Source organism: Erinaceus europaeus, chromosome 1, assembly GCF_950295315.1.
Source record: "Erinaceus europaeus chromosome 1, mEriEur2.1, whole genome shotgun sequence".
Taxonomy (NCBI): Eukaryota; Metazoa; Chordata; class Mammalia; order Eulipotyphla; family Erinaceidae; genus Erinaceus; species Erinaceus europaeus.
In genome coordinates, this window is record NC_080162.1 from 158,392,927 (window position 1) to 158,419,892 (window position 26,966).

General features: G+C 37.0%; 1 protein-coding gene across 1 annotated transcript in view; it reads left to right on the forward strand.

The window, feature by feature from the left end:
* RP1 (RP1 axonemal microtubule associated) overlaps nt 1-26,966 on the forward strand; it is a 180,182-nt gene that overhangs the window by 96,694 nt on the left and 56,522 nt on the right. The window contains exons 15-17 of the mRNA XM_060198887.1: nt 10,337-10,514; nt 17,705-17,836; nt 26,445-26,644. Coding sequence (XP_060054870.1) covers nt 10,337-10,514; nt 17,705-17,836; nt 26,445-26,644 — 510 coding nt within the window. The remainder of the gene's footprint in view (nt 1-10,336; nt 10,515-17,704; nt 17,837-26,444; nt 26,645-26,966) is intronic.

Below are 26,966 nucleotides of genomic sequence, written 5' to 3' on the forward strand. Positions count from 1 at the left end.
CCATGTGGATTCAGTCGGCTAGGAAGGATCGTCAGTTTCCCCAATGAATGGGTACTCACGGGATGCACCACGGGAAGGTTGATCCAATGCATCCCAAGGATGAATATGATATGAGTTCACTCATGGGCAGAAATTGAGAAATAAGAACAGAAAGAGGAAACACAAAGCCAGACTTTGACAGGGTTTGATATATTGCACCAAAGTAAAGGACTCTGGGGGTGTGGGGTTGAGGGACTTTCAGGGTTCTGGTATATGATGGCAGAGGAGGACGTAGGCTGGGGATGAGAGTGTTTTACAGAAAACTGAGAAATTTTACTCAGGTATCAGCAAATTTATTTACTATAAACCATTAAATCCTCTCAATAAAAAACAATGTAAAAAAACTGCTTTTTTGATAGTATGGATGGAACTTATGTAGAATGTGCTAAATATAGTAAGTTAGAAAGTGAATATCAGAAAGTTTTAGTCATATGTATAGTCTAAGTCAGCCAAGGCAAATGAAAAAGGAAGACACAACAAAATTAACTGTTATATTTTGAAAAAAATATGGTAGATACCAGGACACTAGGGATAGGCGAGTGGGAGGAATGAGGTAAGGAAGCCATTTTGATAGTGTGATGGCACTAGTACTTTGATTGTAGTTGCAGAGAAGTTTATACACTTAAAGAATGTGAGGCTGTTTTAAAGAAATTTTATACTGTTATAAGCCAAAGGTCAATCACTAATACTTGTTTTTAAAAAGTAGTATTGAGGCATAACAACCAGATACTATTTTTTGCACTTTCATTGTATCCGGTCTAAAATCATGAGACTACCTTTGAAAAGAGAAGGCTAATAATTATCTTAGTTACTTTCATTTACATCCAATGATAAGGCTTGCTTACACTCTCTAAAGGGATTTAAGATTAATTGAAAGGTAAATAGTAATGTATAATCATTATACTACATCTAAAAACCTAACTTTGCTTCAGTTCTGGTAAATAACAATTTTTTATTGTATAAATTGAGTTAAGTAAACACTAATGTTTCCAATGTATCTTACATTGCATATTTGAAAACATTTTTTATAGGCACACACACACTTAAATCAAGTGACATTGATCCTATTACAAATGCTTCTATTTTTGTTACCATAAAGTTGTTATGCTGTAGGAGTAAACCACATTATTCAAGTTAGCAACAAACAACATGTCATTCATGAGGGACTATTTTAAGATTGCTAATTTAAAGAAGAAAAATAAGCTTCTTCACAACATGGATGGAACTTATCATTAAGCATGAATACAAAAGAAAAAAGATGTAGGAGTATTATGGAAAACATGCTAAATAGTGATTGATGTACTAAAGACACATACACATAGATATAACTCACACTTTCAGGATCTTTATTTATGGATAAATGTCTAGCTTATAGAAACTAGGGAACTATGGGAGTGAAAAGAAAATTCTGCCTTAATACTAAATTAAAGTAGAGGCTAACCAGGACCCGGCATGTCTAGGATAGATGAGTGGGTGACTTCACATGACAAGGAGGGAATAGTTTTAGATAACAAAACCTTGCCTCTGTGTTGTGATGCAATATACAGGCTGACCATAGGAAGTTGGGCACAGCACTTGACTGATGTCAGCCCTGGTGACAGAGCATACAGTCATCTGCGCAAATGCACAATGAACTGTGGGTGGGTCTGGTCTGTGCAAATGCACAAAGCATTGTGGGTGGACTGAATAAATAAACTTAAAAGCACAGCCTGCCGGAAGTCTACTCTCTTTGGCTGCTGCTTCTTCTCCTGGTCAGATGCATCTTGGCTGAGGCTGTTTGAGGTGCCCACTGTGGCTACTTCTCCTGGGAATTGAACACGTGTGACTCAGCTAGCTGGTAAACTCTAAGCCTTCTCTACAGCCATGAGTAACCTATACCTCGGCTGATAACTGTTTATCTCATGGGACTGAACTTTTGATAACTACTCATGAACTTTGTGGACCTAGTGTATTCTTAACCCTTGCTGATAATTGTTTGTTTTGCAGTATTTAAAATAATGTCCCATACCTCTCTGTACAGCCCTAATAAAACCTTGATTCCTTTACACCTACTCCTAGCCATCCCTCAGCTGAATCCATTACATATAGCAGTCAAGCCCCTTTTAATTTTTAGTTACAACACCTCTGGATCTATGCCCTGGTTTTAGGTAGATTTATGTGATAAGAAGTTTGTTTCTGGAGCTATTCCTAAATCTAGGTAATTGGCATTATTTTAAGTTTTGGTAACAGTAGGGCCTTGGTTAAATTTAGTTCTCTGTATTAAGATGCACTTAAAGAGAAGACTTACCTTGGATATTTAGAAAAACCTATCTGTGTTTTCTGGGGGAGACTACTCTAAACCTATATGACCCTAAAAGAGATAAGAGTATCTAGCATCACAAATTTAGTCAAAATGTATTCCTCTTTAGTCAAAATGTATTCCTACACATACAATTCACTAAAAGGTAAAGATAATGTAAGGTTTTAAAGAATTTAATAGAAAACATAGGTGGTCATAATTATTAATTTCAGAGAAAGACTTAGTTATATGTGAAGGTATGTTTTTAGTCACTATTGCTTCCTTGCTTCTTGACTGTAAACTTCATTAACTACTTCTCAGTGTTAGGATGGCTGTGAAGCAAACTGACATGAGCAAACTGTTCAGTGACAAAAACATCAAATCAGCTTTTTTTTTTTTTTAAGGAGGGGGGTGTCTTACATTTCTGGAGAAATCTTCAATAGATGTTGAAGTGAATCTCAGATTAACCTCTTCCCTTCTTTCATTCTCGGAGAAGCACTAGTCCAGGTAAAGAAGTGAGAGTAAAACCAGGAGGTGGATTCAGGAGCATGCAGGGAATGCTCAAGGCCTTCAGACCTTCCCACTTCTTAGATCACTGCCTCCTGGAATTGTGTTGGAGCCCCTCTTGACCTTCCACCTAGAACAAATCTTATAATAGATTCTTAGTTACTTTTCATTATTTTAAAAGGGGCAAGGAGCAGGATTGAGGTTGGCAAAGGGATTCCTAGAGAGTTGTTACTTTGTTATTCAAATTCAGCTTTGGCATTTTAACTGTTGGCAGAGCACTTAACAATCATTTTTTTCAACCCAGTCTGTCAATTGCAGGTCACTTCCTCTCTTAGGGCTGCCCTGTCCTTCTGAGGTCAAGGTTTCAGCCAGACTGGGCTGGAGTTAGACAGCCCCCACACAGTCTCCAGCCCCACCATCTTAATTAGGCTCTGATTAGCTATTTTCCCCCCAGCGGACTGGCCTTCTAGAATAACAGAGTACTTTGGCTTATTTGTCCTCTCTCTGTCAGAAATACCAGAGAATTCTCTGATATTTACTATAGGAATTTAGTTGAGTTCCGATTGAATGACAAATTTAGAACCCCTTCCACCATCCTCTGTGACTGGGTCCCCCTAGAGCTTTAACTTTCAGAGTTGCCCACACTGAGTTTTCAGGATTTGTCAATACAGTTTAGGCTTTTCTTCCTGGACACTGATTCCCTCATTGGCTCTTGCTATGTCTCTCCGGTAACAATCTGTGACTTCACTTACTTGTTTGTATCACTAGTCTTAGTGATACAAACTGATAAAGGCAGTGATTTACTCTGTGTTCTTACTTCTCTTATAGGTCCAAAAAGGATTGCTTGTTTTGGGTCCGTTTATTCTTTCACATGTAGGATAATTAACAAGACTGTAACTTAATTTTGACTTATTTGGCTGAATTGTTGATTAGGCAGTATTCCATCTACCAAGTTGAAAAGTGCTGTAAGAACTTGTTTGTACAAATGGATATTCTTTTTTAAAAATCTTAAAAAATTTTTTTTGACTTTATTTATTTGTTATTGGATAGCGACAGAGAGAAATTGAGAGAGAAGGGGGAGATAAAGACAGAAAGACACCTGCAGACCTGCTTCACTGACTGTGAAGCGACTCCCCTGGAGGTGGGGAACCGGGGGCTCGAATTGGGATCTTTATTCTGGTCCTTGTGCTTTGCGCCATGTGCGCTTAACCCACTGCTCTACCGCCTGACTCCCAAATGGATGCTTTTATAAGAAAGAAGGACAAAATTATAAAAGAAAGATATTTTAGGCAAACTCATCTTCCCTTGGTGGGGGCCAGGAGATTCTGATCATGTAGATTGCATACATACATGTAGTGAAGTGTGCTGACTAGTTACTACTACTTTCCTGGATAACATTGGACTGCAGGGGAGTGGAAACTGCAGTAGAGTTAAATATTGACTCTTGGTTATCTATAGCACCTCCATTTCAGGCCCCTCATATTCCCCCCCCCAACAAAATAAAGAGGTGGTATCTGCAGTATTAGGAAATTTCACACTATTTCTGTGGGTTGTGTGTGGGTGTAGTGGAGCAATGAAATTAACATCAGAAAAGCTCCATCCCTGTTGTTTCAAAATGCAAGATTTTATCTTTATATCTGAAAAGTTTATATGTATCTATATCTATATATCTATATTACATTACCACCTTGTATCCATTCATTACTAAATGTATATTTACATTGTTTCTTGTTCTTGGCTATTATAGATAATGATGCAATAAACATGGAAGTGAATATATCTCTTCCAACCTTGCATTTAAAAAAAAATTCTTTATTGAGGAATTAATGTTTTACATTTGACAGTAAAAACAATAGTTTGTACATGCATAGAATTTCCCAGTTTTCCATATAATAGTACAACCCCACTAGGTCCTCTGCCATCCTTTTTGGACCTGTACTCTCCCCTCCACCCACCCCAGAGTCTTTTACTTTGGTGCAATATGCCAACTCCAGTTCAGGTTCTACTTGTGTTTTCTCTTCTGATCTTGTTTTTCTTTATATATATATATATATATATATATATTTTTTTATTTTCCCTTTTGTTGCCCTTGTATATTTTTTATTGTTGTTGTAATTATTGTTGTTGTTGTTATTCATGTCGTCATTGTTGGATAGGACAAAAAGAAATGGAGAGAGGAGGTGAAGACAGAGAGAGGGAGAGAAAGATAGACACCTGCAGACCTGCTTCACCGCCTGTGAAGCGACTCCCCCTTGCAGGTGGGGAGCCAGTGGCTCAAACCGAGCTTTGCACCACGTGCACTTAACCCGCTGCGCTACCACCCAACTCCCGATCTTGTTTTTCAACTTCTGCCTGAGAGTGAGATAACCCCATATTCATCCTTATGTTTTTGACTTATTTCACTTAACATGATTTTTTTCAACGTCCATCCAAGATTGGCTGAAAATGGTGAAGTCACCTTTTTTTAATAGCTGAGTAGTATTCCATTCCAGCTTGCTCAGCCACTCATCTGTTTTTGGACACCTGGGTTGCTTCCAGGTTTTGGCTATTACAAATTGTGCTGCTAAGAACATATGTGTACACAGATATTTTTGGATGGGTGTGTTGGCTTCCTTAAGATATATTCCCAAGAGAGGAATTGCAGGATCATAAGGTAGGTCCATTTCTAGCCTTCTGAGAGTTCTCCAGACTGTTCTCCATAGGGGTTGGATCAATTTACATCCCCACCAGCAGTGCAGCAGGGTTGTCTAGCTGTTGCTACCTTTTCTGATGTATGACATTCTCACAGGAGTGAAGTGGTATCTCATTGTTGTCTTTATTTGCATTTCTCTGACAATCAAAGACTTGGAGCATTTTTTCATGTATTTCTCAGCCTTTTGGATCTCTTCTGTGGTGAATATTCTGTCCATGTCCTCTCCCCATTTTTGGATGGAGTTATTTGTGGTTGAGTTGGAAAGCTCTTTATATATTTTGGTTATTAGCCTCTTGTCTGATGTATAACATGTAAAGATCTTCTCCCATTCTGTGAGGGGTCTCTTATTGGGGGATTCATGGTTTATAGCAAAATACAATAGTTTGTACATGCATAACATTTCCCAGTTTTCCAATTAACAATACAACCCCCACTAGGTCCTCCTCTGCCATCATGTTCCAGGACCTGAACCTTCCCACTTCCCCACCTCACCCCACCCCAGAGTCTTTTACTTTGGTGCAATACACTAATAATGTTTTCTTTTTCTCTTTAGACACAAGGAGTCCCTCCCTATCCTACTGGTCTTAGATATAATTTGTTGTGTGGTTGTGTCCTCAACATGGTACAAATAAGAGTTTCATTGTATCCCTAATAAGAGATACAAGTTTCTTAATTCATATTTACATTATAAAAAGAAGGTAGAAAATAGACACTTTTTAAACTATAGGAAGGTCACATTTGAAGAGAGATAAATATATTATGATGATCTTTTACAAATAAAATAATAATAACTAATAGAAATGTTTATTATTCTTCACAAAGCACAGTATAAAACTAAAACTGTATAAGAAAAACAAAGCAAAAATGTTAAAATTCCTGTGATATTAGATCATAAATGTCTTCTTTTTTGTTTAATTTTTCAAATTTTTATTAATAAAATGGAAATATTGACAAGACCATAGGATAAGACTGGTACTGTTCCATACAGTTCCCACCACCAGAACTCCATATCTCCTTCACTCCCTTGAAAGTTTCCCTATTCTTTATCTCTCTGTGAGCATGGACCCAGGATCATTAAGGGGTGCAGAAAGTGGAAGGTCTGGCTTCTGTAATTCCTTCCCCACTGAACATGGCATTGGTAAGTCAATCTATACTTCCAACCTGTCTCTCTCTTTCCCTAGTGGAGCAGGGCTCTGGGGAGGAGAGGCAAAGGACATAAATTAGCAAATCCTAACAAAGGGATTTTCAAAGTTAACCCAATTGCCAAATTATTTGGTTCTAGCAATAACAATAGATTGTTTTCTTAAATCCTAAGACAGCAGGAAACTTCCCCATTCTATACAAGACTCATATTTCTCCCAGTCCTGGAACCTCTGGTGTGGGACCCACTTTCCTGCATACTTCTCTCAAACTCACACCAACTGATACTGCATCTGATGATCCCAGCCTAATCAATACAATCAGTACCATGTTTCACTTTGGACTGTGTCCAGAGATGTCAGGCATGGGATGTCAACCCTCCACTTTCATTACTCTGGTGAGACCTTTTCAAGGTCATAGGACATCTTAATTCTACTTCCGGAGGTGCACTTCCTAACAAAGCCTCAAAACCTAGATATAGACTAGTGTCTATGAGATAGGGTATATGTACACATGTATACATAAGTTGGAGGAAATATATATATTAAAGCAAAAATGCACAATAATTTGCAGTGAATCAATAAATGAAGCAAGCAAGTAGACCTAAAAAGTGACACCATACAGTACCTAATCAAACAGTTTCTATGTAGATCTAGATACCTTCCTCACCTACTTCCTATTTCACTTCTCTCAATCACTCCAAAGCCAGGATTGTCAGACAAAGTAAGGACTACAAAAGCTGGATAAGGGCAAGAGGCTGGCATACTTTAATGATGACTCTTTAGTCACTATCAGTACACCGTATTACCTGGGGCCCTAGTCAGGGAGTCCTGGGATCCCACACAGACATGATGGGCCTAGACTTGTAACAGATCCCTTTCTCCACTGTCACTGGTTCCTCCATCAGGAATAACTTATAAATGTCTTTTTAAAAAATACTTATTTATTCCCTTTTGTTGCCCTTGTTTTATTGTTGTAGTTATTGTTGTCATCATTGTTGGGTAGGACAGAGAGAAATGGAGAGAGGAGGGGAAGAAAAAGATAAGACACCCGAAGACCTGCTTCACCACTTGTGAAGCAACTCCCTTGTAGATGGGGAGCTGGGGGCTCTAACCAGGATCCTTACGCAGGTCCTTGCACTTTGCGCCACATGCGCTTAACCCGCTGTGCTACCACCCGACTCCCATAAATGTCTTTTTAAAGGGGTTATTTCTAGTGGTCTGGGAGATGGTGCAGTGGAAAAAGCATTGGAATCTCAAGCTGAGGTCCTGCATTCAGTCCCCAACAAGACATGTTCCAGAGTGATATCTGGTTCTTTCTCTCCTATCTTTCTCATGAATACAAAATTAAATATAAAAGGAGGGTATTTCTATTCTGAGGACATATAGATTACTCAGGCAATTTATCTCTTTTTTTTTAACAAATTATTTATGATTAATAGTGAGCTACAAGATTATAAGTTTATACAGTGTGTAGTTCCACACCACATCCACTACCAAAGTTCTATCTCCCCCACCTATCAAAGATAACTGCCATCATTCTCACAAACTCTTAGAAACATGTTGTCTTCTTCTTCTTCTTCTTCTTCTTCTTCTTCTTCTTCTTCTTCTTCTTCTTCTTCTCCTCCTCCTCCTCCTCCTCCTCCTCCTCCTCCTCCTCCTCCTTCTTCTTCATCTTTTTTGCAAGTTCATGTGTATTAGCTCTCTAAGTTCATATATGAATGACATCTCTTATTTCACTAAGCACCATAACCTCTAGTTCCAACCCTTTTGTCCCAAAGGACACATATCATCTTTTTTTGATAGCAGAATAGTATTCCATGGGGTATGTATCCTATGACTTCTTTAACAAATTATCTGTCGATGGGCATTTAGGCTGCTCCCACTTGGTGATTGTGAACAATGCAGTTATAAACATAGGGGCACATATGAATTAGTGTTTTTAAGTCCTTTGGATAAAGTAGGTATCTTAAATGTTTTGCTATATGTATAGTCTTCTTTTTTAAATAAGGAGAAAGATTAAAAAAACTGTCTTTATTTATTTATTAGATAGAGACAGCCAGAAATTCAGAGGGAAAGGGTTGATAGGGAGAGAGACAGAGAGACACCGGCAATGCTGCTTCACCACTTGCAAAGCTTTTCCCCTATAGGTGGGGACTGGGGGTTTGAACCTGGGGCCTTGTGCACTATAACATGTGCGCTCAACTAGATATCTTACCACCCCTATGTATGCTCTTTAAATAATTTATGTGAATGCTATTTGACAGTAAAGTTCAATCCATGAAATGTGAAATAGAACAGAAATTTATTAGATTTAAATGTAAATGAATGGGTGGCTAGAATTGCCCAGTTTTTCCTATTATTTTAGAATATTTTCATAGTAGGTTAAATATTTGGGGTACACTGCATTTACTAGTGGGAATATTTTCCCAACGGGAAATTTAACAGTTTAATACTCTCAGATCTCCTATAGAGGTATGAAACTGAAATGAAATACTACATTGTTGGATAGTATGCCAGCTCCCCCTGGCTTCTGCTTAACCATATGCCTACATAGGGATAGATTTAATCCCATTCAAAGCTTTGGTCTATTTACATAAATCACTTTTACATTTACATAAAGCACCACACTCCCTCCAGGGCATTGGTGGTTTAGTGGTAGAATTCTCACCTGCTCCACCCCCTCTCCTTGTCACACCCTGATCCTCTCCTTGTCACACCCTGATCTTCCACCACTCACTTTTCGCTCCACCCTCTCTATATCACATGCTGTTTCCACCCTATTGGAGAGTATAAAAACAGCTGCTTTTCTGATTAAAGACACTTGGAAATTGCTTTCCAGCTCCGAGAGTTCCAGAGTGTATCTTCTGTGAAGTTAGTGTGGCATGAGTTCCTGATCCCTCTCCCACGCAGCAGTCTAGATTGGCTCCAGTTGAGTTCTCTCCAACCCAGAGAGCACTAGCTCGGGAAGAAGTACCCTCAGGCTATCCCGGCACTACATATATTATTATTTCATTTCTAGCTGAATCTCCTTCTAAGATTCACAGTATTTTGACCAAGGTATACACATTCATCTCAGTCAACCACAATGTTTATATTTCTTAGATTTTAAAATTTATTGTATTTATTTATTTGATAAAGACAGAATTAAGAGGAAGGAGAGAGAGAGAGAGATATTATTTGACTCTTGCAGCAATTCTTCATTGCCTATGTAGTTTTCACCCTGCAGATGGAAACCCCCATATCCTTGAGCACTGAGTAGCCTATGTGCTCAACCAGGTGTGCCATCACTTGGCCCTCTGTTTCTAAATTTTAAAAAATATTTATTTGTTTATATAAGAAAATGAGAGAGAAGAGAAAGAAAGAAAAAGAGACCAACCAGAGCACTGCTCAGCTCTGGCTTATAATGGTGCTAGGGATTGAACCTGGGACTTTAGCATTTCAGTCATGAAAGTCATTTTGCATAGTCATTATGCTTTCTCCCAAGTCCCTGCTTCTGAATCTTATGGAAGAGTGTAAACACACAATGCATTTTAAACAATAAAAAAAAAATCTAGAGTTTTTTTGGTATTTGAAAACAAGTGTTTTTGTGAAGTTACTCGTTTTGAATTAGTGTTTGCTCATATTCTTAAAATTATTTCTCTCTTCTCTTTTTCTTGAAATTATTTCTATTGACTATAGGGCTCAGGAGATACTGACTGTCATTTTAAAATTGAGAGAAACTTGGAAAACGCATCTGTCAGCTTGGAATCTACGAAGAGCCCAGGGTTGTTTGTTGGACTTCAGTCAGATGGACAGGCAAAACCAGTTATTTATACTAAGACTGGGAATGTATATTTCTATCCACAAGTCATCAAATGTAAGTTAATCTAAAATTCTTCTACTTTGGTTTGATTCTGTGGTATTCTGTATAGTGTTCCTTAATTTCACCACATTTTACTAAATGAATCAATCTATGCTGTTAGACTTTTCAGTGGGAGAAATGAGGACCACATGCTTTAAATTCTCTGGTGTTTAAAGTTATGTAACTATTGCTATATTAAGCTCCGTTATAGTGATTTTTTAAAAAAAAAATTCTGTGAGGGAGTTGGGCGGTAGCGCAGCAGGTTAAGCGCACAAGGCGCAAAGCCAAGGACTGGCGAAGGATCCTGGTTCGAGTCCCCGGCTCCCCACCTGCAGGAGAGTCACTTCACAAGCAGTGAAGCAGGTCTGCAGGTGTCTATCTTTCTCTTCCCCTTCTCTCTCCATTTCTCTCTGTCCTATCCATCAACAACGGCATCAATAATAACTACAATAATAAAACAACAAGGGCAACAAAAGGGAATAAATAAATAAATAAATATTAAAAAATTCTGTGAGTGCTTCCACATATGTGAGAATGGACATATGATTAGTGTTCCTTTTTGGTGCTCTTCTGACACACACATGCATGTATATGCATATGTTATGCATGTCCATGTGTGCATTCTGTGAGTTAATAACTGTGTGTGCCTACTTAATATGCTATCTCAGGATGTCTCTATTTTCATTGGAAAGCACATAAGGCTACTAGAAGCATTCTCATCTTCATTGCTATTAATTTTAATATTTTTAATATTAAAATGTATAGAAAAGGACAACACAAGGGCTGGCAAGATATCTCACTTGGGAAAGGCACTTGACTTAATGTGCAGGGGACCCAGGTTTGAGCCCCAGTCCTGATGGCACCTTCATTCTGTGGTGTTTCTGAGTCTATATCTTTTTTTCTCTCCTGTCTGAAAAAGTTTTCTTGGGGTGGTGAAACCATAACAAAAACCAAAAAAACAGCTTCCCCCCAAAACAACCAAAACACAAACAACCAAACACAAAACCAAAACAGATCAACACAAATGAGATTTGATTTAAAAATATTGGTAATATTTGGAAGGAAGTGTAATGAGGGAACAATATGTGAATATTTTGCAACTGTTTCCTCCTATAACTAAGTTTTGATTCAGTAGCAAATTGAAATGAGTGCCTAAGGCCTGTATTTAAACAATTTAAGCATAGAGTATATTTGCTTAAACACAGAAGTTAGTGAAGTAAGTTGTTTTGTTCTTAAATTTGATTTTTCTATATAATTATTGCTTGATAGAGTTTCATGAGTTTAGCTCAACAACAACAACAACAAAATATATACTTTTTAAAGTCAGTTCTATTCTTACTTGTCTTTTCTTTATCAGTCAATCTATATTTTATAGGGCTAGGGACAATATTATGTAGGATATTTTATATGCTTTCATCTGTGTGCACACAGACACTCTACAAAAGGTAGTTTTAAAATAAGAGTCTAAGAATGTCATTTAACATAATGATCTATCTGCCCCTATTCTTTGTGGTATCTGCATTAATTCCTTTTTAGTGTGTAGTGGTCATATTTGTTTAATTAATTCATTTATTTTTATCACTCTATTGTGGTGGATTAATGGGTTACAGTACAGTTGTCATGTTAAGTGAGATAAGCCAAAAAGAGAAGGATGATGATCTCATCCATAGTTGTCTATTTTTAATTTTGTAGATTGTTAGGCTAGTGCATCTTAGTTTTCCACCATCCATACCACCATTCTCTCCATCCTCTTTTTCCATGGGCGGCACTCCTACTCAACAAAATTGTGTGCCATCTGTCTCTGGAGTTCTAAGAGAAACAGATAACTTGAGAGAAAGCAGAAAGATACAGGCTGGAGTAGAAGAACAGGTATTGAGAGAAGTAGATTTTTTTTCTTCTTCTCTACTTACTAAGTTCACAATCCTAGTTAAGTCAACCAACATTGGATAACTTTGGTTTGTGTTACCCAGATAATAGCATTACCTTCCATATCTGTCCAACAGAGTTGTTGAGGAGCAAATAAATGTGAAAAATCTTGTCTCAACAATAATAGCAAACATTTGTGTGCTGTTATTTTATACCAGACACTAGCTTGTTTTATGTCATATCATGTAATATTATCTTGAAAAGTAGACATATTACTTTTTAAAAAAAATTATTTTAATGAGAGGGATAGATATCACATTACTTTTATTGTTATTTGAAACAGCACTTTTATTATTCAGTAATAGTTTTGAAAAAAGAATAGTTACAGGAACAATAGTTGAATTTTGAATTTATTTTATTTAGTACATAGGAGAGAGAGAGTTCCACATATTGCAGAGAGAAAGAGAAAGTGAGAACGAACATGCACACACCATTTTGGTACATGGAGTGCTAGGAATTGAACCAGGAACCTCAGATATAAACGTTTGATGGTTTACCAGTTGAACTGTTTCCCCAGCCATAATTGTAAATCAACTTGGAAAGCTTATAGCTAGTATGGCTGATTCTTTCAATGCTATATTTACTAAATGGGTCAATAGACATATGGAATGCATTTGTATAAAATTTTCTTAGTTATTATTATTGTATAATAATATATAATTGTAGAAAATTTCAAACATTTTTATGCAGAACTATACTCAAGAATAAAAGTTATTAGGAAGAGCAGTCTGAAGTTCCCTCAGAATGGTAGGAATGGATGTCCCTATGACCTGGCATTTTCTCTCCTGGTAATAGATGCAAAGGGAACAATCATACCCATCTGAAGAGATCTGTGTACACCTATGTTCACAGCAGCATAATAAAAAATTTTATTGGTGATTTAATAATGATTAACAAGATTGTAAGATAACAGGGGTATAATTCCATGCAGTTCCTGCCACCAGAGTTCTTTGTCCCATGCCCTCTATTGAAAACTTCCCTATTTTTTGTCCCCCTCTGGGAATATGGACATTCTTTATGGGGTACAGTAGGTGGAAGGTCTGTAAGACTTCTGTAATTTTTTCTCTACTGAATTTGGATGTTGGCAGGCTGATCCATACCCCCAGCCTATTTCTGTCTTTTCTTAGAGGGGCAGGGCTCTGGAGAGGTGAGATTCTAGGACACATTGGTGAGGTCGTCTGCCCATGGAGGTCAGTATGGCATCATAGTAGCATCTGCAATTTTGTGGCTGATGGTAAGATATAAAGCAAAGGGTTTAATAAACAGGATCTCAGTTTTTAATAGCTTAAACTTGAAAGCAACCTAAATGCCAGTGATATAAGAGTGGATAAGAAAGTTGTGAGATACATATACATTACTTATCTATTATTCAGCTGTTAAGAATAATGAAGTCACCTCCTTTGCTTCAACTTGGTTGGAGGTTGAAGGGATTGTGTAAAGTGAATTAAGCCAAAAAAGATAAAGATGGATACCAGATGATCTCACTCATAGGTGGAACTTAAGAAACAAGAACATAAAGGGGAACATAAATAAAATGTGCAGTGATTTTGGTGTATTATACAAAAGCAAAGGGCTCTGAGCAAAGAGGATGGGAGGAGGGATGGACCATGAGGTTTCGGTGCATAATGGTGGGAAAGGACCTAAGCTGGTGTTAAGTGTTTTGCAGATACTATGGCAAAATGCAAAATTGTACTCATGTGTACTGTACTGTAAACTACGACCCCCCAATAATATACTAAAAATGAATAAAAATATTTACATTTGCTGTATAGTTTTTAAATTTTCTATGTAAGTGCGTTAGACTCATCTACATCTTAATACATTAAAAGTATATATATATATATATTTAACAAAAGTGCACTATAGTCATATATGTAACTATTTTTACTATTTTGAAAAAGTAGAAAGACTTTTATTAGTTACACAAACTTAAATTATACTTCTTTTCTGTATTTTTTTTTTTTTTGCTTGATAGACTATAGAGACATTGAGAAGGAGGGGAGTGATAGGGAGAGAGAGAGAGACACCTTCAGTACTGCTTTACCACTCATGAAGTGTCCTCCTGAAGGTGGGGACCTGGAGCTTGAACCCAGTTCCCTGTGCATGCAATGTGTATGTCCAGCTAGGTTAGTAGCTAGTTCAGCTAGGTTAGTAGCTAGGTTCAGCTACTGCCCAACTCCTGCATTATACTTTATAGTGAATTTTTTTTCTGATGAATCTTGATACTACTAAACTATTAGATATGATGACATGCTATCTGAAGTGAATAAATTAGTCCTTCAGTTTTAGTTATATGTGTAAAACATGCCTGTTGATGGAATTTCCAGTTAGAGAATTTTGTTTCTTTTATCTTCATCACAAGTTTTATTTTATGTTGAGACTGATACATTTTATTTTAAGACTTATTTTTATTTATGAAAACAGGATGAGAATGAGGTAGAAGAGGAGAGAGAAAGGCACACAGAGAGAACTCGAGTATCATTATAATATACTTGACGGCAGGGATTGAACTCAGAACTTCTTGTTTAAGAGTTCAATACCTTATTCACTTTGTCATCTCTGGACTGTGTGACTGACAATTTTTTATTTACTTTTCTAAAATTGTGAAACTGGGACAAAGAGAACATAGTGATAAGAGTTACTTTAGTGTAGAGTAGGTTGAGAACCCATGAGAGGATCATTTGGTACTGCATTTTGGGTCTCTCACTGTGTCCTACCTGACCCAAAACAAAAAGGACTGTCATTCACACTGAGGGACAAAATTGACCTACAAGACCTTTCCAGAAAAAGTCTTCAGGTTCTAAACTTCCTACTATAGAGACAATTATAGTATCTATAAGAAGAGGTGAGGGAGAGAGCATAATGCTTATGCTAAAAGGTTTTAATACCCAAGTCTCCAAAGTCTCAATCCCCTACACCACCATAATGCTAAACTGAGCAGTGCTCTACTGAAAACAAATGAACAAACAAAAAAGATATCGACATACTTTTTGGAAGTAAGGCTAGAATCTTGAGAAACCAGTGTAGGGAGGGTAAAGAGATGAGAGATACTAATTCTTATTTTATAGATTTGAATAGGATAACCTGCAGTTAATACTTTATGTCCTTATTTATTTGCTTAACATTTCAAAAGATTTATTTTTTTGAGAGAGAGAGAATGAGGAGGAGGAGAAAAAGGAGGAGGAAGAGAAGGAAGAGGAGGAGGAGACCAAGATATCGAAGCACTGCTCATAGTGGTATATAATGATATTGGGGATTGAACCTAGATTATCCGAGGATTCAGACAAGCCTGGTATGCCCATGCTGTACAAATGTACAGATGTCTAGCCCTGCACTTGTTTGTAAGTTCTAGGCAAACACATTAGTTGTTTTTCTCCTCTATATTCCTTAGGTACTCTATATGTGTCTGCTAGAGTATTCATTTATATATAATAGAGGTCATTGTTTATATGTTCTTACTCTAGGCTATAACCTCATCAATGTCAAAATCATGTCTTATACATTGATTTAGTCTTATGCTTTTGGCAATGATAGGTAGAGAGCTTATATTTTCTTTGTGTATGCTGAATTAATTCACTGCTTGTAAGTACTGTAGATCTTTAATTATAGGTCACTTAATTAAGCCATAATAAAATGAGTCATGAATTAAATTTTGAACTTTTTCCACCCCAGGTGGTCATTTGCCTTTTGTGGTCATATTTCTGATTATCTTTTTAGTATTTTAAAGTTCATTTAGTTGCATCAATACCTACCATCAAATATTTCACTATAAACAAACTGTGGTAAAGCATATCTTATAATAGGATTGGGTATTTATAAGCTTATTGTATGAAATTATATTTTATAATACATGAAGGTGTGAATGACAATATAATCATGATAAGTTCTTCAGATACAAGTACAGTGTAGTCTGTGCTGTCACTCCTTATAATTGTGTGCTGCTAATATTTATTAATCATAATAATAAGGTTTTTTTGTCTTTACATGTGAACATACTTTATAAGTCATCCTAAACTGCTTATTATAGTTGTGGTATTAGAAAATAGCAGTTGTTTTTTTATTATGGAGAATATGACATCTGTACATTTTTTGCTGTTAAAGTCTTTGTATATGATAATTATGGTGTGAGTTAACTACCATTTAGAAGTGATCTTTCTATGTCTGATCCTTAAGGATGAGATACAGGGCTGGGGAGGGAGAGCTCACTAGGTAAGTGTGCTTGTATGACCAAGTGTGACATCCGAGTTTGAGTCCTGGCAACACATGAAAGGTGTTATCACAATGGAGGATGGTTTGGTGCTATACCAATAAAGGAAACTTTGGCGCTGTGGCGCTCTTTTTTTTCTATCTGAATAATAAAAAAGTGGTCTGCAGTAGTGATACCATATATATGAACTAAGGTCCAAGTTTCATGCATGTGCACAAATAGCCCCTTCCTGAATGAAATGAAAGAAAGCTTAAACTTTGCAATTCTAATTAGCAATATAAGTTATTACTCCGTGAAGTGGGAAATATGATTTTCTAAGTTATACATCAAAAAGTCTGGTTTTAAGGGGCTGGGTCCCAGGTGGCGCACCTGGTTGAGTGCACATATTACAATGTGCAAGGACCTGGGTTCAAGCCCCCAGTCCCCACCAGCAAGGGGGGAAGCTTTGCAAGTGGTGAAGCACGGCTGCAGATGCCTTTCTGTCTCTCTTCCTCTCTATCTCCCCCATTCCCTCTTGATCTCTGGCTGTCTCTATCCAATAAATAAAGATAATATTTTTTTTTAAAAGAGAAAGAGCTCTGTTAAAAAATTTTTCAAGATAAAAGGCAGGAAAATAGCTAATTCTTTCTATATTTGTATGCATATGTACATTCTTTAGATTTTTCTATTTTTGGAATGTCCCATGGTGGTTTTGTGAATGACATTCTAGTTATTTTCTCTTTTTGAGGTAGGCAAAGTACAAGCTCATTAAAATATTGGATCACATTTAGGATTTATGAGAAAAACGCCTTAAACAAGGTATTTGATTCACATGTGGTACTAAAATATTGCTTGGCTTTACAAAGAAGTGAATAGATTTTGTAGGCATAAATGTCATGTGAAACTTGCTGCTAATAGTAAAAAATAAAAAAAATTCTGGTAACTATGTATTTCCAAAAAAATAATAATTAACTAGGCATTGAAATAAAAATAATAGAAACACTTAAAGTTGCACAGCTGAACATGTGGTAAGTTTTATGAGAAGAAATGGATGATTTTAAGAAGATAACATGTTTTTAAATCCAAATTTTAGTAGGCAGAGAAAACCCAATGGGTATGTCTGCATCATCCAGCCAAGAAAAGGAAAAGATTCATGAATCAAAACAACAGCAAGAGACACCACCAGAGTCTGAGGTCAAGCATTCATTACTTTCTTCAACTGCAAGTAAGCAACTTTTTTATTTTTATTTTTTTATGTCTATTGCTGCTTCTGTGGCTACCTTCGGGGGAAAAATAAAAACAACGAAAACTCAATTGCTTCCATAATATGCCCATATTATAGTATACTACATGAAATTTATTTTTAAGCTATTACCTTGCTTTTTTATGCTTTGGCTTTAGATTGTGGAGAATGGAAGAATAAATGTATATTTAAATATGTCTTCTTTATCTTGAATTCAGTGTTTTCTCCAGAATAATGACTTGAAAAGAAGAAAACATTAAGTATTGACACTATGTAGGATATTTATTTACTTATTTTTTCCAGAACACTGTTCACTGATTTATCGCATATGGTGGTGCTAGGGATTGAACCTGGTACCTCTGGTGCTTCAGGCATGACAATCTTTCCATGACTCCAGCCTTAATATTTTGGGTACTTTTCCTGTTTGTGCATTTAGTTTGGCTGCTATCATTGTGCTAGAAGGTGGCACTGTAGCTATAGTGCTGTATTTCTTTTCAGTTTGTATTTTGTTGGGGAGGATTAGCATAGATATTACCAGTGAGGTAATGTAACTGCATTGATACCTAGGGCCTGCACCTGGACTTCTGCAGGCTAGTCAGGTAGAAGCTGTTATTTCTAGTTTTTTTTTTTTTCTCCTCCCTGCTTGTCTGAAGGAGTATAATTTACTTCACAGCCACTGTCTGGGCACAGTTTCCTATAAATATCCTTTGGGGACAGGAAGTATTATATGACTTCAGTCTCTGTTCTCAGTCAAGTTGATTCTCTACCATTTTGGTGTGTCTTTCTGAGCAATACAGCATCCAGTACCCTCCAGGTCAGGAATTAAAATATCAGAGATTCTTAGCTCTGCCATGGCAATGTGTTTCACTGTGTAGCCAAGACTGGCAAGAATGCTTTCTTTCTGAATGGAAATACTCTCCTGTTCCCTTTTCTTGCTCAGTAACAACATGTATGCACACCTACCTCTGGCTATGTAGTTTCTTCAGTGTCTCAACTGTAGTTGGATGAGTTTATGTGTTATTTTGTTGGTTTTCTAGTCTTGGTCTTGAAGGGATAATAAATGGCTACTAGCACTCCATGGACATCTCTCTGGAGGTCTCTAATAATTTTCTTTTATATTAGTTCTTTAGCATTTTCCTCTGTTGTGTTGATTTAGTAGTGTTGAACTCCTATGACCATTGTTTGTGAATCTCTTCCTAACTCCTTCAAGACTTAGTGATACCTATGTAGGTTGAATTTTTTCTTCCTTTCATTACCTTTCTCCCTCCCTCCTTCATTTCTTTCTCCTTTTGTTCTTTATCTCTTTTCCTTCTTTTCCTCCTTCCTTCTTTTATTTTTTTTTTGTCTCTGCTGGGGATTCAGTATTCTAGACCAGATTTTTTTTTGAGCTAGAAGGAGAGAAAGGAAGACAAAGGAGAAAGGGAAAGATATCACAGTACAGAAGTTTCTACTAGTGCAGTGATGGCCATATGCATGGTAAAGCCAGCACCCTCTCTCCTGAGAAATCTATCTGACTGAAAATATTCTGGTTTTTGGAGGTCTTTTTCATTCAAAACTTTGAATATAGAGACCTGGGAGACTGGGCAGCAAGTAAAGAACTGGAGTTATGTATTTGAGGTCATGAGTTTGATTTCTGGCATTGATGCAGCAAATGAGACTGGAGAGCCACGAGAATTTGGAAAGAGAAGAAACTTTGTTAACATTAATGGGCCACCGAAAGAACTCTCATGCTCTTCGAATTCTGGGTTAAAAGTGGACCTACTCTGTGACCCTGCAATTCTTCTCCTGGGGAATATATCATAAGGAAACAAACACCTATCCAACAGGACTTGTGTATACCTATGTTCATAGCAGCACAATTTGTAATAGCCAAAACCTGGAAGCAACCTAGGTGTCTAACAACAGATGAGTGGCTGAGCAAGTTGTGGTATATATACACACAATGGAATACTACTCAGCTATTAAAAATGATGCATTCACCTTCTTCACCTCATCTTGGATGGAGCTTGAAGAAATCATGTTAAGTGAAACAAAAGGATAAATATGGGATGATCTCACACATAGACAGAACTTGAAAAACAAGATCATAAGGGAAAACACTAAGCAGAACTGAACTGGAGTGGGTGTATTACACCAAAATAAAAGACTCTAGGGTTTGGGGGAGGGTTCAGGTCCTGGAACATGATGGCAGAGGAGGATCTAGTGGGGATTGAATTTTTATTTGGAAAACTGGGAAATGTTATGCATGTACAAAGTATTGCATTTTTACAGTAAACTATAAACAATCCTCCTAATAAAGAAATTAAAAATAAATAAATAAAATAGATTTAAAAAAGAATTCTGAGCTGCCCCAAACAAAGGGAAGTTTCAGCTTATATAGGGGGCTTCAAGCTCAGAGCAGAAAACATTCTCACAGAAGCATAGGCATCAAGGTTAAGGGGGTAGGACTTGTAACTATTACTTAGGGTCTGGTTGTCTTAGCTACTGTTATCTTTTCCTGCATAGCTGTGTCTGGGGGAAGGCTAGTTTCAGGATTTATAGGTCTTATGATCTGTCAGGATGAAATAAACCATGGGGTAGAAGAAGGGAGCTTGTCTTCTGTACATTTGGGCTTCCTACAGGAAGTTTGGTAAATTAACTTTTTCTTTGTCTTAACACTATGTCTTATTTCCTGTTTCATCGTCTCATATAGCAGAGTGATATTTTGGTTTTCTATCCCTCTATTTCTCATAAAAAACAAATACATCTGAATACACCATTCCTCTAGAGTTTCTTTAAAAAATCTGCTGGTAATCTTATGGAGGTTCTCTTGTAGATGACTCTTATCTTTCTTGTGATGTTTTAAAAATTCTCCAATTTTAATTATTATGTATTTTGGTATGCGACTGTTGGTGGTAATTGTGTTTGGAACACTTAGAACTTCCAGGATTTGGTGTCTAGCTCCTTTTTCAGTTTACTATTTCTGTGTTGCAAACTATTAAGGGATATTTGTGTTTAGTTTCTGCTTTACATTTTAGTCTTACATTTTAGTTTAAATCAGTTTTCCCAATTTAGTCAGTCAACCACTCTCTCTCTCTTTCTCTCCCTCTTTCCCTCTCTCTCCTCTCTCAAGTTTATACAACCGTCTTTTATGTTCACACTCTGTTAGTGATTCACACCATTAGCTGATCACAGCATTGATCAACTCATGCCCTGTTAGAGTCAGCTAATTTGTTATTCCTGTGAGTAATTTTTTCTTTCTTTAGAGCTTTAGGAGATCAACAGCACACAGGCAATTGGGGTTTTTGATTTTGTCTGACTCAATGAGATTAGTGACTAAACAATTATGTTTCTATCCCCTACTCCTCCCATGATGAATAATTTTGAGCCACTTGAATATGTTTTAGTCACTACAGGTTTTTTCAGGGAGACCCTGAAGGTGTACCAATTATTACAGAGTCCCATCAACTATTTTCCCTGTTTATATATTTTTAAACCTTTAGTTGAAAAGAGCAACTATTTTTATGGTTTTCATTTAACTCATTTTCTAGAGCATTCCTCAGTTCTAGTTTAGGGTGGTATGGGGGATTGAACCCTGGACCTTCGCGTCTCAGGCATCAGAGTTTCTTTGCATAACCATCATGCTATCTACTCACACCATTTTTATTATTTTCAAATGGGTAATTTTATGTGTAAATTTAATTTATTCATTACCAAAAGGTCATGGAACTGTATGGAATTCATATATAATTAATAACAGTACACACTTAAAACATTGTTCTATATTATGTTCTTATATATACCATATAAGGTCACTAACTTAAAAAAATTTATTTATTTTCCCTTTTGTTGCCTTTTTTATCGTTGTGGTTATTATTGTTGTTGTTATTGTTGTCATTGTTTTTGGATAGGACAGAGAGAAATGGAGAGAGGAGGGTAAGACAGAGAAGGGGAGAAAAATACACCTGCAGACCTGCTTCACCACTTGCAAAGCGACTCCCCTTCTTCTTCTAGCGTTTGCCCTTCTTCCGTAGCCAGTCAACAGCGTCAGGTTGAAAGCTGTCAGGAGCTGCATGTTGCTGGCTTTGAAAGTGACTGGGATCCATGTGGATTCAGTCGGCTAGGAAGGATCATCAGTTTCCCCAGTGAATGGGTACTCACGGGATGCACCACGAGAAGGTCGATCCAATGCATCCCAGCGACTCCCCTGCAGGTGGGAAGCTGGAGGTTCCAACCAGGATTCTTACACTGGTCCTTGTGCTTTGTGCCACCTGCGCTTAACCCGTTGCACTACCGCCTGACTCCCAAGTCATCAACTTTTATAACACAAATGTACACTAACAATGTGCTGTTTGTGCAAATGTCAGAGAAAACAACGTATTTGTAGAACAAAATAAACAAGCAGATAAAGAGGAAGAAAAGAAAGTGACAGCTGTACCAGTGGTGGTGCACCGAGTAGAGCATAGGTGTTACAATGTGGAAGGATCTAGGTTGAAGCTCCCAGTCCCCTTCCATAGGTGGAAGCTTCATGAGTAGTGAAGCAGTGTTGCAGCTGTCACTTTCTTCCTCTTTATCTGCTGTGCCACCTCCCGGATCACATTTTCTTCCTCTTTATTTCCCTTTTGATTTATTTCCATCTCTGTTCAATAAATAAATACATATCATAAAATTTTTCCAATGTATTGAGAAGTGGCACACCTGGTTGAGCACACATGTTACCATACACATATACCCTGGCTCAGCCTCTGGTACTCACCTACAGAGGAAGCTTCATCATCATTGAAGCAATACTGCAGGTGTCTCTCTTTCTTTCTCTCCTATTATTTTCTCCTTTCTCTGTTTCTGTCTCTCTCCAATAAATAAATAAACAAATAAATAAAATACTAAAAATTAAACAAAAACAAACCACTCTCCAACACATACCCATAAACATATATACCACCATATTTAAAAAAGGTTTTTTTTAAAAAAATTTTATTTATAAAAAGGAAACACTGAAAAAAACCACAGGATAAGAGGGGAACAACTCCACATAATTCCTACCACCAAAACTCTGTATTCCATCCCTTACCCTGATATCTTCCCTATTCTTTAAACCTCCGGAAGTATGGACCCAGGGTCATTATGGGGTGCAGAAGGTGTCAGGCTCAGAAGAAAAAAAGTATAGTCATGGGCCCTTTGGAATATAACTAAAGTAGGCCTACTAACTATCTACAAAATGGAAACCCCTCCAAATCTTCATCACCACCATACTTTTTAGAATCTTGATTGAATCCTTGCTCTCTACATAAGAGTATATGTCAACTGTCTTGTCAATGCTTTCTTAATCTTACTGTGTATCTCTCACATAGAGATACATGTCATGTTCAACTACATTTCATCATGTACCGTTCTCTCAGTACACCACTTCAACATTATGTGCATACTAGATATGCTTCTTCTATCTAGAATTCCCTTTCCTTTCTCCTGTAAAATTTGATTCATGTTTCTACGTTCAAATGGAGGTTTCCCCGTGAAGATTTTCCTGCCATTTTTCTTTCTTTTTTTAAAGTTTTTATTTATTTATTTGTTAGTGCATAGAGACAGAGAGAAATTGAGAAAGAAGGGGGAGATAGATTGGAAGAGAGACAGAGAGACACCTGCAGACCTGCTTCACCGCCTGTGAAGTGACTCCCCTGCAGGTGGGGAGCCGGGGGCTTGAACCCATTTTTATATAGTTAATTACTCCCTGCTCTCTGAAACATTGAATCTCAGAGTATTTCTTTTATTATCTGTAAATGTGTCAAATGTGTCTGCATATTTGGAATCCAAATATTGGATTCATTATTTGGTCTGTCTTTATCATGAAATAGTGTATAGTGTATAACTCTAGGTCAAAACTCTCATCATTTATATTCTCAGATTTTAATCTGTACTTTCAATAGAACAGTTTTCCTAATACAATGCTCCATATATAATGAAATGTAAATAAAGATTTCCCAAATTTAGTAAAAAAGAATTAACCTTTTAGATGTCTAAGATAGCTCTACGATATTAAATAAATGATTAACATCCTCAAGAATCTCCTGCTGACTTAGATCTATGAATTATTCTGTGGTATTTATGAATATGGTATGCATTTTTCTTAGTAGATGTCTGTCTAGGGTTCGAAAAATTTCCAAGTGTGCTTGCTTCAGCAGCACATATACTAAAAAGTTCCAAGAGTATTTGCAAGATTCCTAACCATGCTTGAGAGAATGACAGCCAGAAAAGCCAAATGTTCACATACAATATTTGAGTTTTGAAAATGAGACTGTGTCATCAAATTTTGTTGGGCCAAATTTCATGTTATTTTTTCCAGGTCAGCTACCATTAATATTGCACCCAGAATGGAATTACAGTCAAAATTTCTTTCTGAGTCCAAAGTTTAGTTGATTTTTACTGCTTGTGTAACTGAGCAAAATACTTAACTGAGTCCCAGTTTGTCTGTGAGCAGGGACATATGTGAGGGTTGAATAAGGTTGACATGATAATAAATATTAAGTGCGTAGGGCAGTACTTATAGAAAATTTAGTGTCATGGTGAATACCCACTGTAGCTTGTTTTAATGTAGTATTTAATGTAATAGTATTTAATGTAATATTTAACCCAAGTTAAATATTTCATTGTTTACTTATTAGTAGCTTTGGTTACAGTATTTACCTTTTGCTTTTTCCTCATCTTATAGTGGATATCACAGTTTGATTTACTTCATGAGATGTTAAATGGGCATGAATACTCAACAGAAAAACTAGCATGTACTAGGAGTGTAATAAATGACAATTGCTATTATAATTAAAGAAATACCGTCTGCTGGAATGTAATAAAAGGGAGGCAGCTGCAAACACTTTTCCAGTTCTTAATTAGTACTTATGAATGTTTGTGTTTTTATTTTAAAATTTATTCATTATAGTAAGAAATAACCATTTCTGGGTTTGTTGTCATCTTCATTTAAGCCTTATTGATAAGGTTGTAGGTTCTTGGTGCCCAATGCTGCCTACATTTTCAAGTCCCCAAGTTAAATGCAGAATGGGTCTAGATTTCCTTTTAACCATTTGGCATGAGGAAATTTATCCCACTACCCACGTCTGTAATGCTTCTATCTGGAAATATCATCTAAGAATTGATGTACTGTTGGTGGTGACTCATCACACATGCTTCAGCATATCTCTCTCGCTTTAATTACTATCTTTATTTATTGAATAGAGACAGCCAGAAATCAAGAGAGAGAAGGGGCAGATAGAGAGGGAGAAAGACAGAGTCACCTGCAGCCCTGTGCCACCACTCGCAAAGAAAGCATTCCCTCTGTAGGTGGGGACTGATGGCTTGAATTTGCACACACATGTAAGCTTATCCAGGTGCACCACCACCTGGCCCCCATGCTCCAGTATCTCCTTAGCTGAGGCAACGCATGACAGAGCATAAATAGGACAGCCATGTTAGTTGAGGACTTCACTTCATAAGCTTCCCTTACGACAAGGGATATATATATTTTAAGAACTATATATTTAAGAATATATATATGTTTAAGAACTGCTGAGTAATGGAAGCTGCTTTATAGAATGTCACTGATGTATAGTTTGTCCTCTTAGCACCACAGAAACTATGTACATTTATGACAACTCTGTCTGTAGTTTCAAGCCAATCTTTTCTTCCTCTGTTCTTCATACCTTCCCTCCATACCTCCCCCACCCCAACTCTCTCTCTCTGGCTAGGGCCTCACACTTGCATGATTCTACATCTTACAATGGACTCTTTCTTTTATTTAATATATAAGGTAAAAGATCAAGATAGACAGATAGGTAGATAGATAGGTAGATAGATAGGTAGATAGATAGATAGATAGATAGATAGGTAGATAGGTAGATAGATAGATAAAGAAAATAGAGAAGAAGAGACACCACACATTGCTCCAGTGCTTGTGAAATTTTCCCTTTACATAGCCCTCCCATGTAGTGGCCTGGAGCTTAAACCCAGTCCTGGGGCATGGCAAAGTTGTTCTCTACGGAGTGAGTCATCTTCTAGTCCAGTTCCAAATTCTTTCATTGTCCTCTCCAGGAAGGTGTCTTTTTCAGAAACACTTCAGGAAAGTTTTCTCGCTTTTAAATTTGCAGGTTTAAAGCTCATTTGAAAATGTGTTTTAATTCTACTCTTCTGTTACTTTATATTGTGTTATTAGAAAAGTCACGACACATTTTTGCATAGAAAAAATATGTAATGACTTTCCTGACAACCCAATATTATAGTAAAACTTGTAAGCCAGGCACCAAGCTTCATGAAAACCTCTTTGAACATAGAACCATAAATTCAGTCAAGCATCAGTGCTGTAGGATTGGGGACAAGTGAAAGATTGCCAGACATTTCAGATTTTTATTGTTCTCATTTAATTTACTTCAGTAGTTCAGCTTCAGTTGACCAGAACCTTGCTGTGTGGAGACAAGCACAAATCAACTCCCTGGAGTTGTAGAAGAGCCTCCCTCTCCACCCTAACCCTCCCCTGCTCCCCCTTAATGTCCTTGGGCTCCATGTGACAAAGGGTTCTGTCAACCTGATGTTGCATTCGATCTGCCACTAATACCTTTTTTCCTTAAAGATGAAATCAGACTTTCCCAAAGCAGTGAGACTGTTATATCAGAAGACAAATGGAAGATATTGGTGGTGACAGGAAATACAGGGACTCAAGCCAATGTTACACTCTGGATATATGGAGATGAAGGAGTCTCTGGACCAATAAGTCTTAGCAAGGACGGCTCAGAGCAGCTCTTCCTTCCAAGACAGGAGGATGAATTCCAGGTAAAGAATATTTGCGGTAATACTACTTTTTGAACATTTAAAATGTATTTTGTACTACAGAAGGGTATGAGTGTGTTTGTGTGTGTTTGTATGTGTATGTGTGCAAGCACACACTTGCGCTAGAGCACTGTTTAAAATAAATCTCCCATAAGTTTTCCTAATACCTATTGTAATCTTCAAAGGCGACATTTTCTTCTCACTCATCTTATATAGTCAAGGAAAGTTGTAGAGGAAACTTGTTTTCTTTAAAGGCAGTTTGTTTTAGGCCACTGATTTGAAACTGGCTCCATAGACCATTAACCTCAATTTATATTATAATCAG